Source organism: Labrus bergylta, chromosome 1 (genome assembly GCF_963930695.1).
Source record: "Labrus bergylta chromosome 1, fLabBer1.1, whole genome shotgun sequence".
In the NCBI taxonomy this organism is placed as follows: Eukaryota; Metazoa; Chordata; class Actinopteri; order Labriformes; family Labridae; genus Labrus; species Labrus bergylta.
Window position 1 is genome coordinate 23,068,198 of NC_089195.1, and position 15,156 is coordinate 23,083,353.

At 39.2% G+C, this 15,156-nt stretch overlaps 1 protein-coding gene across 1 annotated transcript in view; it reads left to right on the forward strand.

Annotated features, from left to right (window-relative positions):
* nr3c2 (nuclear receptor subfamily 3, group C, member 2) overlaps positions 1-14,736 on the forward strand; it is a 79,476-nt gene extending 64,740 nt beyond the window's left edge. The window contains exons 7-9 of the mRNA XM_020628842.3: positions 608-738; positions 8,420-8,577; positions 9,526-14,736. Of these exons, the coding sequence (XP_020484498.2) occupies positions 608-738; positions 8,420-8,577; positions 9,526-9,681 (445 nt within the window). The 3' untranslated portion in view covers positions 9,682-14,736. The remainder of the gene's footprint in view (positions 1-607; positions 739-8,419; positions 8,578-9,525) is intronic.
* Positions 14,737-15,156: the final 420 nt, after the last annotated feature.

Below are 15,156 nucleotides of genomic sequence, written 5' to 3' on the forward strand. Positions count from 1 at the left end.
CGAGATTATTCTGGTGATCAAATGCGTTTGAAAGAAATCGGGAGGGGCCAAACGGGAGTCATGTGCACTTTAAGCATAGACAATTTACAATATGTGTAACTGTGTATTTTCTTCAACATATGGATGCAAGTAAAACTGTTCAGTAATCATGCACATGACCGAGAAGCTGTCATATGTTAAGATGCGTGCGCTTTCTGTCAACAAAAGGATGCTCGAAAAAGTCCTTCTTCAGAGCGTTTTACACTGACTGGGGTTACTGTTCTTTATATATAAGGTCCAGTCTGCTATAGTGGTGCATCTGCGCTGGGATACTGTACACACTCTCTGCAATCTGGAGGGATTTGATATTCTGCTCTCAGCCCAGACTTGCAGGATGCTCTCTGCACTGTGTGGAAATGTAGTTTCACTGGACTGAACTAGTGTGATAGGAATGGTGATAGAAAGTGAATGAGTGACTCAGCTGTAATATAAAGTCAGATTGTCTGGGTAAGCAAATAAAGAAATAAGTATATGTATGAGATAGCCTGAAGAATGATTTTAGACTCTTTTTTTTTTTTTTTTTTTAAATAAGAGACGTTTAAAATGTTCCTCCTTTATCTGTCCTCAGGGAGCGCATGCAGCAGTCGGCCATGTACGACCTGTGTCTGGGCATGAGGCAGGTGAGCCAGGAGTTTGTCCGACTGCAGCTAACCTACGACGAGTTCCTCTCCATGAAGGTCCTTCTGCTTCTCAGCACAGGTAGGCTCTGAGCTACATGCCGGCAAAAGGGGATTTACTTATGTACTCACTATGAATACCTACCTGCTCTCTGTTTATGACAATGACTGAATCTTTTCCCGAACTCCCCCACGGGCAGAAATGAATGACTGTGGACAGAATTGTCATTTAGAAATCGTCGTTTAAAATATATTGCGTAGTCAATATTAATTCCAAAGCAAACATTTATTGAAATTTCATGCAGTCCACAACTCAGACTAAGTTTATCAGAACATTATTCAGTTTTTTAATGTAAAAAGCTTGAACTAGACAATGCTTAGACGTGAAGTTCAGACAGCTGTTCTCTTCAATATAAGCTGCTACATTGGCAATATTCACACAGTGGCCATTTTGTTCTGATCTCAAACTCAGGGTGGAAAACTAAAATGCTCATCTTAGAAATGTTTAAAGATAGGGCATCTCACAAATAATTGTAAATGACCATTTTTTTAAGGGGGTGGCTGTGGCTCAGTTGGTGGAGTTGTCGTCTCTCAACTGGAAGGTCAAGGGTTCAATCCCCAGCTTGACTCAAAGTGCTTTGAGTAGTTAGAAGACTAGAAATGCGCTATACAAGCTCAAGCCCATTTACCATTTAATAAATCACGAACTAAAGAGACAATGCGAAGTGATAATCTGTTCTGACATTATGCCATGTTCATAGATGAAACAACATATTCGATTGCTTATTGGTAGAATGCTAACTTTACCGACCATTAATGTCTGCCACGGACTGGCCTACAGTATAGTTTGATTGTTTTGCAGTTTGTGATGGAAAAGGAGTAATAAATTGTAATCTTGCATGTAGCCCGTTGTCTCTGGATTTTTAATCTCCATTGTCTTTAGAGTGACTGATCAATGATGAAAGTGATTAGATGATGACCTTCTTTGATTTGACAAACATGTAACAGTTTCATGAAACATGAAACTGAAATATTATTATGTCAAACTTCATGCAAATTGCTGAAGCTGAGTACTTTTTTGAGCTAAAATAAAAATAAAATGAACTACAGGGGTGATGCAAGATAATAACTAAGCCATCATGGTGGAGCAGTTTGAAGCAGGAATTCTTTAGTCCAATCATAATCTGTGTCTCATTTTGGATTAGTCCAGCTCCTCTGAGTCTGTCTGATCGTATACTACATACAGTCATTATTGTGATGCCTTGTCTGTTCCAAAATGAGCAATTGGTTTTATGGTAGTATTATGTTTTCACCTGCCATACTGTTGGCCTGTAGTACATCTTATAACTCCTATAATCTCACACATCTATCAACCCAAAGACTTCCTCTCACAGGGGGAACGCATTGATAAGGTTCCTTGTGTTTTGTTTCTTGGAGGCAGTGCGCACAGAGCTCGTTTCTGCCTTCCTGGATCCCACAGTCATTCCCTTTTTAAAGTCTGTTAGATTATCATTTTTGGTAATCCGTCTACATGCTAAAACTAGTGTGGAAATCGACTTGATGCTGCATGCACCATCTTCTCTAAATTGAGGCTACTCTATTTTGTAGTTCTTTATTCTTTTTTATAAACAGAATACATCTATCAGTCACTAAATAGGGTCGCACCGTGTTGTCAGACTACGCCCACAGGTACTGTAGCCTCACAGGGAAGATGCGTTGGACCAATTTGCTCATTTGGAAACAATATTTTTTCCCACCAACTCGACACCCTTTGCGAGCTGCTGCTGTCAGTATAATAGTAACAGTTTCAGATTCCAAGATGGCGGGTGTGTCATAACTCAACCATCCACACACACACACACACTCAAATTTGGACAAATGAGATCTGCTACAGTTTCGTATCTGTCTTGGTGGAGCCTCGTTTGTGTTCATTTCATAGCGTGTCAAAAGATGTCCGATGATTAGAGAGAGAGTTAGGATAAGGTGGGTGAGGGAGAGTTTTAGGGAGCTATTTGAAGAGCTCACATGCTGGCCAAACTTCAGTCTCTTTGAACTTCAGCATCAGTGCCAATCAGTGGAAATATTCATTTGCCAAGTATTTCTTTTTCAGTTAGTGAGGCCTGTGAAAGTGGCATGTGAATGCTGGACTTACCTCGGCAAAACTCATCCTTTGTAAGTGTTACATCATCCTTGTGCCACAAGCTCATCCATTAAACATTTAAATTTTGGCCAATTAACTGACAGCTTTATCCAAAGGGGGGTTATACAGAGAGCAACCAAGGAACACGCTTATAGTTTTGCATCATTAACATCAATTTGTAGTTGGAAACTGCTCGGATATTGACTCAGATATATCAGTGGCTTTACACTAATAATGGCATAATTCAAATCAAGCTACCAGGGCTTCAACATTACTGAAGATTTTTCCCCCCCCAATAAATTCTCCACTTATTCTGTTATCCTAGCCCCGATTTGTTTCCATTTTGGCAATGAAGTAAAAAAAGACTTCAAATGCAGCCTTACAGTTTCTGAGCCAGAGTATGAAAAAGTCTTAAAGCTGTAGTCCAATTTGCCAGAGCACAGTTTCTCCCTGGCCAAAGCTAAAACAAGAATGATTCCTTTTATGATATGTTGTTTTTATAATCATTAAAAACTAAACAAAACATTACAACAAGATATATAAAGTTCATTACATACAGCATTTTCAAACATTCTGTGAGTAGATTTCTAAATATACAGTTTCTCCCTGGCTTATGGTATATGTTTGGTTTGGCTTCATAGTACAGTGACATATGGAAGAGCCGGTGTGTGGACGCATTTGCCTGATATAAACTCTGTTGTTGAGTCATCTGGAAGCAGGGGGGCTCCGGCTGGACCTCAGCTTGTGGATGTTTGGGAGGGATGAGAAAGAGAGAGAGAATAAAGAGAGAAACCAAGAGGGAGAAAGGGGGATTTAAAGAGTGAAATCAGACAAATGTTGACATTGAGAGCCGGTGCTGGTGAGGCAGAGACAGGTGCATAGCTATAGGGAGAAAGAAAGAAAGAAAGAAGAGACAAAGGAGAAAAGGGGGGGGGGGGGGGGGTGTTGGCAGATCTGGTCCTTCTGTTGCTGTGGCCTCCCTCTCCTCTTCCTTGCTGGTCCTCTGGAGGTTTTCCAGAAAGTCCTGCTGTACTTAATAAAGGCCAGTCAAGGGCCAGGCAGCGCTCCAAGACCTGCTATTTTTCTCCACTTCCTTCAAACCCGGGCTGGAATTTTTGAAAGGAGAGAGTGTGGATAAAAGTACACAGACCCAAAACAGGGAATTAAAGGTTCTTTAAATAATCTGCTTCGATTATTAGATCCAGACATTATAGGGCTTACATAAAATATTTCTTATTCTGAGAAAATGTAAATAAAGTGCTGGGTTTCTCTTGTGCACTGGAAAAAGTGTCTGCACATTTCCATAAAAAGTGAATGTGATAGAGCTACTTCCTGATTCAGCTTTTATGAGCATACTCTTATCGAAGAGCCTTTCCTGTCTTTCATGTTTATTTTTTCTTTGTTTCTTTCAAGATATATCATATCTACGTTTTTGCCAAAACTATTGATGTAACTTGATAATTCTATGACCTTCTCTTTTATTTTACTTTGTTTCATTTGCAAAGCACTTTGCATCCCGGAGAGTGAATAAAGGTTATTATCATTACAATCATTATCTGGCAAATACTTCAAGAAAGTATTAGTTAGATTAAATAATGCATTTTCTACAGAAAGCTTGTTCTTGGTTACAGTGGTTCAGTGCTAATGCTAAGGCCTTTTGGAAGCAGCAGTGGAAGAAATGTTTACAGAGGAGTTGTCAGAACTTGTCAGTGGAGCAAATACTACAGAGTCACTGCGTGTGTGTGTGTGTGTGCGCCTTTGGGCTGGTTTGAAAAATGTGTATGTGTTCATGTGTGTGTGTGTGTTCGGGGTGAACGGGTGAAAAGGAGAGAGGAGGAGGAGAGAGAGAGAGAGAGAGGGATAAGGAGAAAAGAGAGAAGCGCTGTTATTCTCTCTCTCTCTGACCTTGGCTAAGGTTTCACTGAGCCTGCGGTGTCTTATGACCCTGTTTAGATGTGGTACGGGAGCAGCGGCCTGCACAAACCAGTTACACTCCTCACCTCAAAGCAGACTCACATAATATTGACAAATTATCCCGTTCGTTTGCTCTCCAACCAAACTGTCTTCTGTGTTTGGCCTTGATCTTGACGATGTGAGTGTGTGCACCCATGTCAGGAATTGGGTGTATTTTTTTGTGACAGATTTTACTGTTGGGTTAAGCATTAGATTGATAATTGCTGTTTCTAAAAATACTGCCTTGATTTTCATTCCATTTAGTCATTAGTGTTTTTGGTTTGTGTTTAGATTTGATTTTCCTGCTCGACAAGCCACTAGAGTTTGAGATGTTACTGTAATCATGCTCAGGGTGAGTTGTTGAATGAATAGTAACAGTATGTACCGACAACTCAGAGCAGGAAGCTGCATGTCTTTCGAAAAAAACAAGCAGACACCTTCACGCTTCATTAGCAATGTCTGCCTCTTTATAAACGGGTTTTTCGGGTCTTTGTTCGCATGCACCTCTCTACCTGCAGCAAAAGATTTCTGTGACACCTGTTATGTCATCAAAAACGGCCTATTTTCAGGGGGAGTTGACGATTACAGCTCCTAAATGAAAGGTCACTTTCTAATCAGGGTAAATATGGGTCAGTGGGAGGAAAACAAAGTCCAAATGAGGCCCAGGGTATTTGCACATTCTCATCATGCAGTTGATGAATTACAGCATGGAAATCCCGGCCTCTGAACCGTGGTCCAATATGTCTTTAATATCTGCTTTAGTCAGTCCAGTACGACCTCATATATTTGAAGGAGGATTGTGCAATGCAGGGCAATACAAAGAAATAGAAAGGAGCGTTCTTGACCTGCACTTACTTGTTCACAAATAAATGCAATCCCAAACGACAAGAAGTAGACTTTTGCTCATGGCAATTATTTCTGAAAGACTCAGATGCTGGTTTTTGTATGTGTTGCTGGTTGGTTATGCTTTTGCTTTTTTTGTGCTTACAGTTTTGGAAATAAAAACCCAGCTCATTAATTTAATTAATGAAATAGTTTAATTATTTGAAGCAAAAATACCAAATGTGTCCTTTTTTAAGCTTCTCTCGTGAAGACATACCGTTTTTGTTTTTTTTATAAACAACATTCAATTGTTTTCTTGTTTAACTGCAGAAAGTTTTGGGGGGCTTTTGTCTTTATTTGGATAGGACGGCTTGAGAGACATGAAAGAAGGGGAGGGAGAGAATGGAGGATTACATGACTGTACCAAACATCATCAGGATCAGGAGTCGAACCTGTGACCATGTGTAATAACATCCAACTGTTAATTGAATTTCAGTGAGCGTTGATGAGACAGAAGAAAGTGAAAACATGCATGGATCAACTGATAATAAACGTTATAATAAATTGCAGCCCTAATCCACATTACAGTAGGAGCAAAGTAAACGCATCCAGTAATTATTTAATGATTTGCTATTTTTTTGCCCCCTCAATAATCATTCACACCAGAGGATGAGAGGGTCACATCATGGATCAATTTTGCTGATACAGTCAATCATTCTGAAAAGGAATTTTGAAACTTTTTTTTCGTCACACATTGAAAAGAACAAAAATCCTGCACACTACTCTTGCTAAGCATCACTAATTCTTATACATGTCCTATGCACCTACTTCACAAGATAGTTGGATGTGGAAACAGCTCCTCAGAAGCTTATTTTGAGGAAATAATTAGGAATAATTGTCTGTTTTTGGTTAATCCAACACACCCCTAATACGCCCCCATCATTACCTTAAATGACCTAATACGCCCTCAGGTATAAAAGGCAAAGATTCCTTGGTATGCACGCCTCTATTGTTTGACAAACTCAAATGGTGTCATGGTATGTAGCCATGTCATATCTATTGGCTGAAGGACAAGTGGAGGTGTTTCCTCAGACTGATTTGAGCTGCACTCTGTGAGAAGTGAGGTGTTTCTTAATGTGGAAGCCAGCGGATGAATGTAATTTAAGAGCGTTGGCAAACTTCCATATCTGTGACTTTGTTCTCCTACACAGTCAGGGACAGAGAAAGAGTGAGGAAAATCTTGCTTTAATACACGCTCTTTAATACGCTGTTGTTCCCTTTTCTGTTGCTGTAGCTTCCTGGCTAACTTTGAATTAATGCCTCTCAGTATATCAGTGGTCTTTCATGAATCAGCGACTGCACGTGAAAACTAATTACCTCTTGAAATGGTGAAAGTGGTTTTAACGAGTTGCTAAATGGGCTCAGGCCGACAACACAGGGAAAAAAGGTCCAAAAAAAGGCTGCTGTGTGGGAGTGAGAGTGTAATTCACTGAGCACCTTTAATTATCCTACGCACAGTTACACATTTCTGCGTTTAAGGAACATACCGGTGAATTTGCCAGGCTCAGCCCATTATCTGTGAATGGTGTTTCAAGTGCAGCTGCCTGCCATTCTCTAAAGTGTATCGTAAATACATGAATACATATCACGATGCTGGGGGGGGGGGGGGGGGGGGCGCTGGTAACCTAGTGGTTAGTGCACGTGCCCCATGTACGGAGGCTATAGTCCCTCCAAGCGGGGCGCCTGGGTTCAAATCTGACCTGTGGCTCCTTTCCTGCATGTTATTCCCCACTGTCTCTCTCCCTGATTTCCATTTTCATCACATAGAAAAACAATACATGAAATGGTTTACCATAAGTTGTGTTCAACATAACTCTTTCTTTATGGCTTTCAAATGTTCCCATTTGGGAGTTTTTGCTTTTCTAGTTTTCACGTTCATATAAAACGTAGACTGCTGGAAAGAAATACTCGTAAATTACAGAAGAAAATGTGTGAACACATTTTAATAGTTTTTTTTTTTTCTAAATCTGGCTCTTAATAATCCATTTTATTATTTGAATCAACTGAATATAAAGTTCTTCTTTGTCAGTGTATCAACAGTGGTGTTTTCTTGTTGGTTTGTTTTTGTCCTCCAGGTTTGACTACCTGATAAAAAAAAATAGTGCAATTACTTAGATTAAATTCAATATACACACACAAAGGACGGGATTTTAAAAACAGAGAGAGAGAACAGTCCCTGCTTTTTACCAGAAAAAAACACAAGTGATTGAAAATTGAGGACTGGTCAATAACGATCAATGAAATTCACAACGATTTAATTTAAAATGGTGGCATAAATGTGACATAGGCTATAGAATGAAAATCTATTAAAAACACTTTTAATGGATTCTTTAATGGGAAAGTTGTCTTCGGCCTGATCATGGTAGTACTTCATTAAAGTTACACAAATCATAATACATAACAGGAATGCTAGTCATACACTTGGCATCATTTTCTGTAATAACCTAACAAAGGTTCAGGTGTTGACTTGGATACTTAAGTCATGAAGGAATCTCTTATGAATATGAATCGATCTGATAAGTATTGACGATGCTTATTAACATGAAGCACACAAAACATGCATAGCTAATGTGGTGTAATATTGAAAATGCACTAAAGTTGAAAATAAGTCTTAGCTAATATTTTGAGCTTTATGTTTAGTGTTCCAGCCCATAATGTCAAAGCTTCAGATATCTCTAATAGGTCCCAGTTCAAATGTATTTTAAATGAGCACAATGTCATACCATGATGTTGTCTGTTTTCTGAAATCCAGGTGATGACACAATGTTCCTGTTTCTCTGTTTTCTAGTTCCCAAAGAGGGTCTGAAGAACCAGGCGGCATTTGAGGAGATGAGGGTTAACTACATCAAGGAGCTTCGGCGTTCTGTGGGAAAAGCAACCAACAACTCTGGGCAGACCTGGCAGCGCTTCTTCCAGCTCACCAAACTACTGGACGCCATGCATGATGTAAGTCCCCTCACCCCGTCTGCCTCCCATGCCCAGTCTCCTACAGTACACAGACAGGCTTCCCCCTGCGGCATGTCTGTATGCCATGCCTTCACACAGACTGAGAGGTGTCCAGTGGTATTTTTATGTGGCATTTCTAAAATCAGTGGAAATGTTTTGGAAAATTTGGCTGGATAGTGGATTTGGACAATGCGTGTACTTAGTGGTTCGATGTTACTAGGGCTTGGAATAAGGATTACTGCATCCCAATCAGTCCCTGAGGGGGAGGTTATTTTGGAAGAGGAGTTGACCAGCCTGTATCGGTGAATGGAACAGAAGGGGATCAATGGCATCAGCACAGTGGTCACTGCAGCAAATGTGCTTAACCACCGCTCTTGATATACGCACTGGTCAACCAGCATAACCACACTGTAGTTAAAGCTGCAAGTGACAGTCAGTAAGCGAGAGGTCAGAGCGATAAATGGCCAAAATCCAATGACCCTTTTGACTGAGGGAATGGGGTGAGTGCTGAAAGGACGGCCCTTCTTTAAATAAGGGCTTTGCAAAACAAAAAAAATCAGTGCTGCCTCCTAGTGGTGAGATAAAAATAGCTGGAAAGTGGATTGTTCCACAGCAGTATGGCAACCAACTTATAGGGTAGAGCGTAGATTTTCCATCAACATTGAAGAGGCAACTATGAGTTTTATTTGGGGGGCATGAGGGTCTGGAGGTTCTCCCCCAGGAAGTTTGAGCATCAAACCCTTTGTTTATTGGATTTTGGAGTCTTTGTTCTCTAAATTGAGTTAGAAATATCTTTATTTATGTAATTTGGAAAAAAAAAAGAATACATAAATTAGATTAAAGAATAAATTGTACTTTTAAAATAAAAAATATTCTTATATCTAATGTCTTGTCTTAGGCTGTGATTAAAGTATGTTTCTCATAATTTTGTGCATCTGTGTTGTGCAGCTGGTGGGGAACCTGTTGGACTTCTGTTTCTACACCTTTCGCGAGTCGCAGGCCCTGAAGGTAGAGTTCCCCGAAATGTTGGTGGAGATCATCAGTGACCAGATACCAAAGGTGGAGTCAGGCCTCACTCACACAATCTACTTCCACAAGAAGTGACTCACATAAACCTTTGGACAGAAAGGGCATAAAGAACTGGAAGAGAAGAGGAAAAAAAGTTTTCAAGACTAGAGGAGGAAATGCGCGAGGAAGGCCCGAACAGTCGGCCTGCACCCCGTCGCCCAGTAAGCCAGCGCCGCCGTCTAGGATGGGAGTTAAGCTGCGTGGTGACAGAAGTAAGAAAGGAGACATGGATTTCCCCCTGCAGACACTAAGAGCAGGTCAGAGCTGTAAACAGTTCGTCGAAAAAAAGAGCGCGACACGGCTGAGGAAGGACTTATGACAAATGTGACAAAGCATCCCGAAGTAACCCTCCCTGAGACCCCTTGCCCCTGCCCCCAAAGATGATAACAGTATTTTCTATGGAGATAAAGCCATACATTTCCTAGGATGAGCTAGATACATTCACTGCACACACACACGTACACACACACGTGCACACACACACACACACACACACACACACACACACACACACACACACACACACAGACACACACACACACACACGTACACACACACGTACACACACACACGTACACACACACACACAATCCAACATAGAGGTAAATTGACACACATGCTGTCCACAAACGCACAGATGCACTCCACATGCACTAAAATCAGATTCCCTTTCTAATCTAGAGGAAAAAAAAGTCTTTGAAAATATTAACTGTGGCTTATGCAGTTTTTTCGTAATAATAGCACTCTAAAAATATATAACATTATGCCAGTACTTAGAATTAGCTTTGCAGTGTAGCAACATACTACAAGACTACAGGGCAAGGAACATAAAGAGCAGGCACAGAAATACAAGACCTAAGGCGGGAGGTCTATTTGAATATATATTTAAAGGGCTATACAAGTGTCATCATAAGCTGAGAATGTGCATAAAGCTAACAAGTCCAAGTTTGAATTTCAATCAGCGTCATTATAGCTATCATTAACATTTACATGCTGACTTTTTTAATTCAATTATGTAGTTAAACAATCAAAACTAATATGCAAAAGTCCAAAGCTTAAGCTGTTTTGACATAAAAAAATGTCTCTCTTGTGTAAAGAAAGCTTGCACGTGAAGCTCCCATGTCATAAAGTCACTATTTTAGACATTGTGGTGTAGAATTAACACAACGTTGATGAGTAACCTTTGTGCAAAAATGGGTCTGGGGTGCTGCAGGATTGGAAAAACATCATATTTTTACGGAAACAATTTCAATAGAGTCAGCTGGTAATGGATTTGACAGAGGTGCATCCATAGTAATTGTGTTTTGTGTTATCTCCAGAGCAGCTGTCCAAATGTCTGTTTTTACTCACAATGAAGCGAAACCAGCCCTTTGTGCACCAACACTTATCTACTCTTCCCAGAAATAATAAAAAAGAATTTTATAAAAGTGTGTCGCAAAGGTTTAGTTTTTGACAAGCCAGTCATTTTACTTAAGGTGCTTCATTTCTACAAAAAAAAACAAAAAAAAAAACAGGCAAAACATAACATGTACAGTGACTTGTAGACCGTCCTCTCAATACGTTGTGTATACGGTCGCACAGTTTAAACACACATACTCTGTAAAGTTGATATAATCCCAAATTGAGCATTACTCCGCAGTGCTTACAGCAAACGGCTAATGTATCAATACCAGGCAAATGTGTACAGGTATTAACAACTTCTTAAACACATTCTCTTCAGCTGTTGTACAGATGATGTTTTGGGGTACATGTTGATGAATGCTTGATGAAGAACTGTTGCTTTGTTCACCTCTCCTAAGTTCTACTTTTCTTAAGAAAAGCAGGCCCAGTCATTTGGACCATTAAGTTATCTCACACCCTACTGGTTTCCGGGTGGTTGGGGAACGCTACTATGATGCTACTGAAAAGTGATAGAGCCGCTGGGGAAGAAAAACAATGGAGGCATGTGATTATTCTTTTTTTTCTGCCCTGTGAGTGTGTATTTACATGTGTGAATGGAGCATAAGTTTGTGTGTGTGTGTGTGTGTGTGTGTGTGTGTGTGTGTGTGTGTGTGTGTGTGTGTGTGTGTGTGTGTGTGTGTGTGTGTGTGTGTGTGTGTGTGTGTGTGTGTGTGTGTGTGTGTGTGTGTGTGTGTGTGTGTGTGTGTGTGGTTCTTTTTCCTGGCGAGTGCATTGATCTGCTCTTTCAGCGTGGGTTTTATGCATTCATGTTATGGGATTAGCTATATCCTATTTCCACATTTAGATTTGCACAGAGGAGATACAATGTGAAATGAGGCATTAGTGCAGCTAGCGGGGAATTGTCTGTTTTGATAAGCAACTGTGATGATGCGGGAAAATACTTTCTGCATGGTCACCCAGCCTAAAGTTAGACAACATGACATCACTGGCTCAGCAGGGTGCTGGTGAACTGTAGTTGTGGCTACAGTGCAGCAAAATGATGATGCTGTGCTACATAATGAGGTCTCTTCTGTGGTGTTAATTGTGCAATGATTGGCATACAAATAGATGAGAGAGTGGCATGATCACAACAGTCAGGGATTGTATGAAAATTATTCAGAAGGTTCAGAAATGGGGAATATGAATTTTTATGTTTTGCACATAGGAAGGTTGTCTATATTTATTGGGGGAGAATGGGAGGGTTTTTGAACCTCCTTTCTTCCAAGAATTGTATATTTTCTATCCATTCAAGGTTAAAAAAAAAAAAAAAAGCCATCAGGAGAGATGGCATCTGGGCCTGATGCATTTAATCAGTGGCTTTTCTAGACCTAACAAATTAATGATAAAAAGTAAAGTAAAATTAAAAGAAGACTAGTTGTTTCTTAATTTAATTTACATGTGTGCCATGAATATGATATTTTGAGATTTTATGAGATGTAAAATATAAATGCCAACTAATTTTCATACAGTCCCTCACAGACATGCCTCCAAGTTTTGAAGGACCCTTAAGCTAATCTCTCACTGTTTTCTTTTCCCCCCTTTTTGTCCTTTTTAAGGAATAAAAAAACTGTCTAAAAGGTTCATAGGATGAATGGGAAAGTATTTTTGAGAGAATTATATTTTGCTGGAAAACAATATTTAAGTACTTTGTTAAAAATGATATCCTTTTTGTAAAATGAAATGTTAATGCATGCTTTTTGATGAGATGTTTACATTGTATTTAAAAAAGGGAAACTTGTGCCTTTTTATCTCACCTGATTTACAATTTTACAGTATATATTGTAAATAATACAGCAAGTCCTTATGTTGAGTATAGTATAAAACATTTCTACTTTTAACCATCTCGTTGGAAAAATGTGTGTTTCCCACTCGCCATGTTCTGTGTGTTGTTTCACAGAGAAAGAATTTACAGTAAGGGTGCCAGAAAGGGCCAAATAGTGAACTGAATGTATCATACATTGTGAGAGACTTATTGAACTTGCTACCTGAATGTTAGAAAGAGTACAATTATTATCTTCTTATTAAGTAAAGTTCTTTTATTTTGCACCTTTTTTTATTTCCTTGTTTTTGCATCATTGTTCAAGTGGCTCAAACAAAAAATAATAATAATCAAAAAAGTATTTCTTATTTTGTAACAAAATGTATCAAGTGATGGATCCTTTGAGTTGTTGCTGTTGATATGATATCCTACCCCATGGTGGTTTTTTTGATGAGCACCACTATCAATTTCACAAACTATTGAAATTGGAATTCCTTAAACGTTTTTTGTTTTGTTTCAGAAAGCTTATGCACACAAAATTAAAGAAATCACAGAAAATTTGACTCTTTTTTTTTTTTACAAGTTATAAACTGGACATATTGCACTAACGGCCAAAATAATTATCAATCACAGAAGAAACAAATTTGTCCCAAAGGCTGGTTATTTAAAAAGTACAAGCGTCTATACATTTTGAAGTCCCGCTAATGATAACAATTGAATTAATAACATTGTCAAGCCACTCGCCAATTTGGACTCCAGAAAAAAATTGGCTTCTAACTTCTGTGACAGTGCAGTTCTTGGCGAGAGGGAGATGAGAATTGATACTTTCTGTTTGGTCAATTCAAAGCTACAGCCAGGAGACATGTTAGCTTAGCTTAGCTTAGCCTAGCTAAACTGAAAGATCAGACCAAGCTAGCACTGCTCTGTCCAAATGTTAAACAAATAAAACTTTAAGCACCTCCAAAGCTGAATCTGTTCAATAAATTCATAAAAAAAAAAAAAAAACATCAAAATTCGAGGTAGGTTTTGTTTTTGGGGTTGTATGCTCGCCCATTTTCCTTTCATCTCTAGTCACTGCACTAGACCAAGAAATTGTGAAGCACATTATACATTCATAAAACCCCATCTTGCTGGCTTTATGTCTGCTTTTGCAAGAATGTAACAAGATAAAATATGCTTATTGGCACAAGCAATACGAGGGTACGCAAATGTTGTTTGGATGGAGCCAGGCTAGCAGTTACGCCTGCTTTTAGCCTTTAAGCTAAGCTAACTGTACCCTGGCAGTACCTTTATATTAACAAAACTGACATGAAAGGGTGTGTCAGTCTTGTGATGTTACCCCTGAAATAAAGGAATATATGTGTTTACTGAAATGTTAGACAAAGTGAATAATACTTATTGGTCATCAATAACCACCTACTGAAAACTCCTAAAATATCATTTTCCCTACGAAAAAGAGCAATGTTATGTTTAAAACTGTCCCACTTTAAATGGGCTCCCTTCAGGCATGAATGACTCAGAATGTGTTCTACTGCTGTTCACAGTACACCACTACGTCACTATATGTGGAGTCACGTCATTGCCATTTTCTGTTCACGGTGATGAATCGGGTGTAGACTAAGCCATATCTCCACAGCCATGGCAGTGCATTTCTTCTTATTCTATAAATATACACAAATGCTTTTTTTTCCAATTCCAAAAATGACTTTTTACTCAGATGCTTTGTACAATATTTCTCAACAACTATCCAGCAAACCAACAGTTGACATCCTTCAACATCAACCTACGAAACATCTTTGAAACCCGTTACTACTGTATCTTGATGCAGATATTGCCATACTTGTGTTTGCAAAACTATTGCAAGATTCTAATAAAACTGTTTAAACCGATAACGTGATGTGAAGTTTGTTTGTGTATGTATGTACAGTAAGTGCTGTATGTGAGTGTGTGGGAAAATAAAAAAAATTGGAAGCTAGGAACCATGCCCTAAAAATTGGACTGTTTGATCTGTGTGAATTCAAAACAGCTGCATTTGGTGGATGGGGAGGATAATGAGCCAAAAAACACAGAGGTAGCATGGAAAGACAGAAATGATGTGGAGCAGCAGCAGGTAGAGCCGTCACGGGGAGAGGAGATGAAGGAAACAAAGACAAACAGAAAGAGACGAGAGTAAAAAAGACAGAGATAAACCGTGCAAAGATGAGACTTTTACAGTAAAACAGCGCCTGTGGAGAAAAATCACCATTAACCTTGTTAAAAGCCGCTCTGAAAATTTGCTTGCTTTGCCAGGCTGTAGAGCAGACAGTATTACT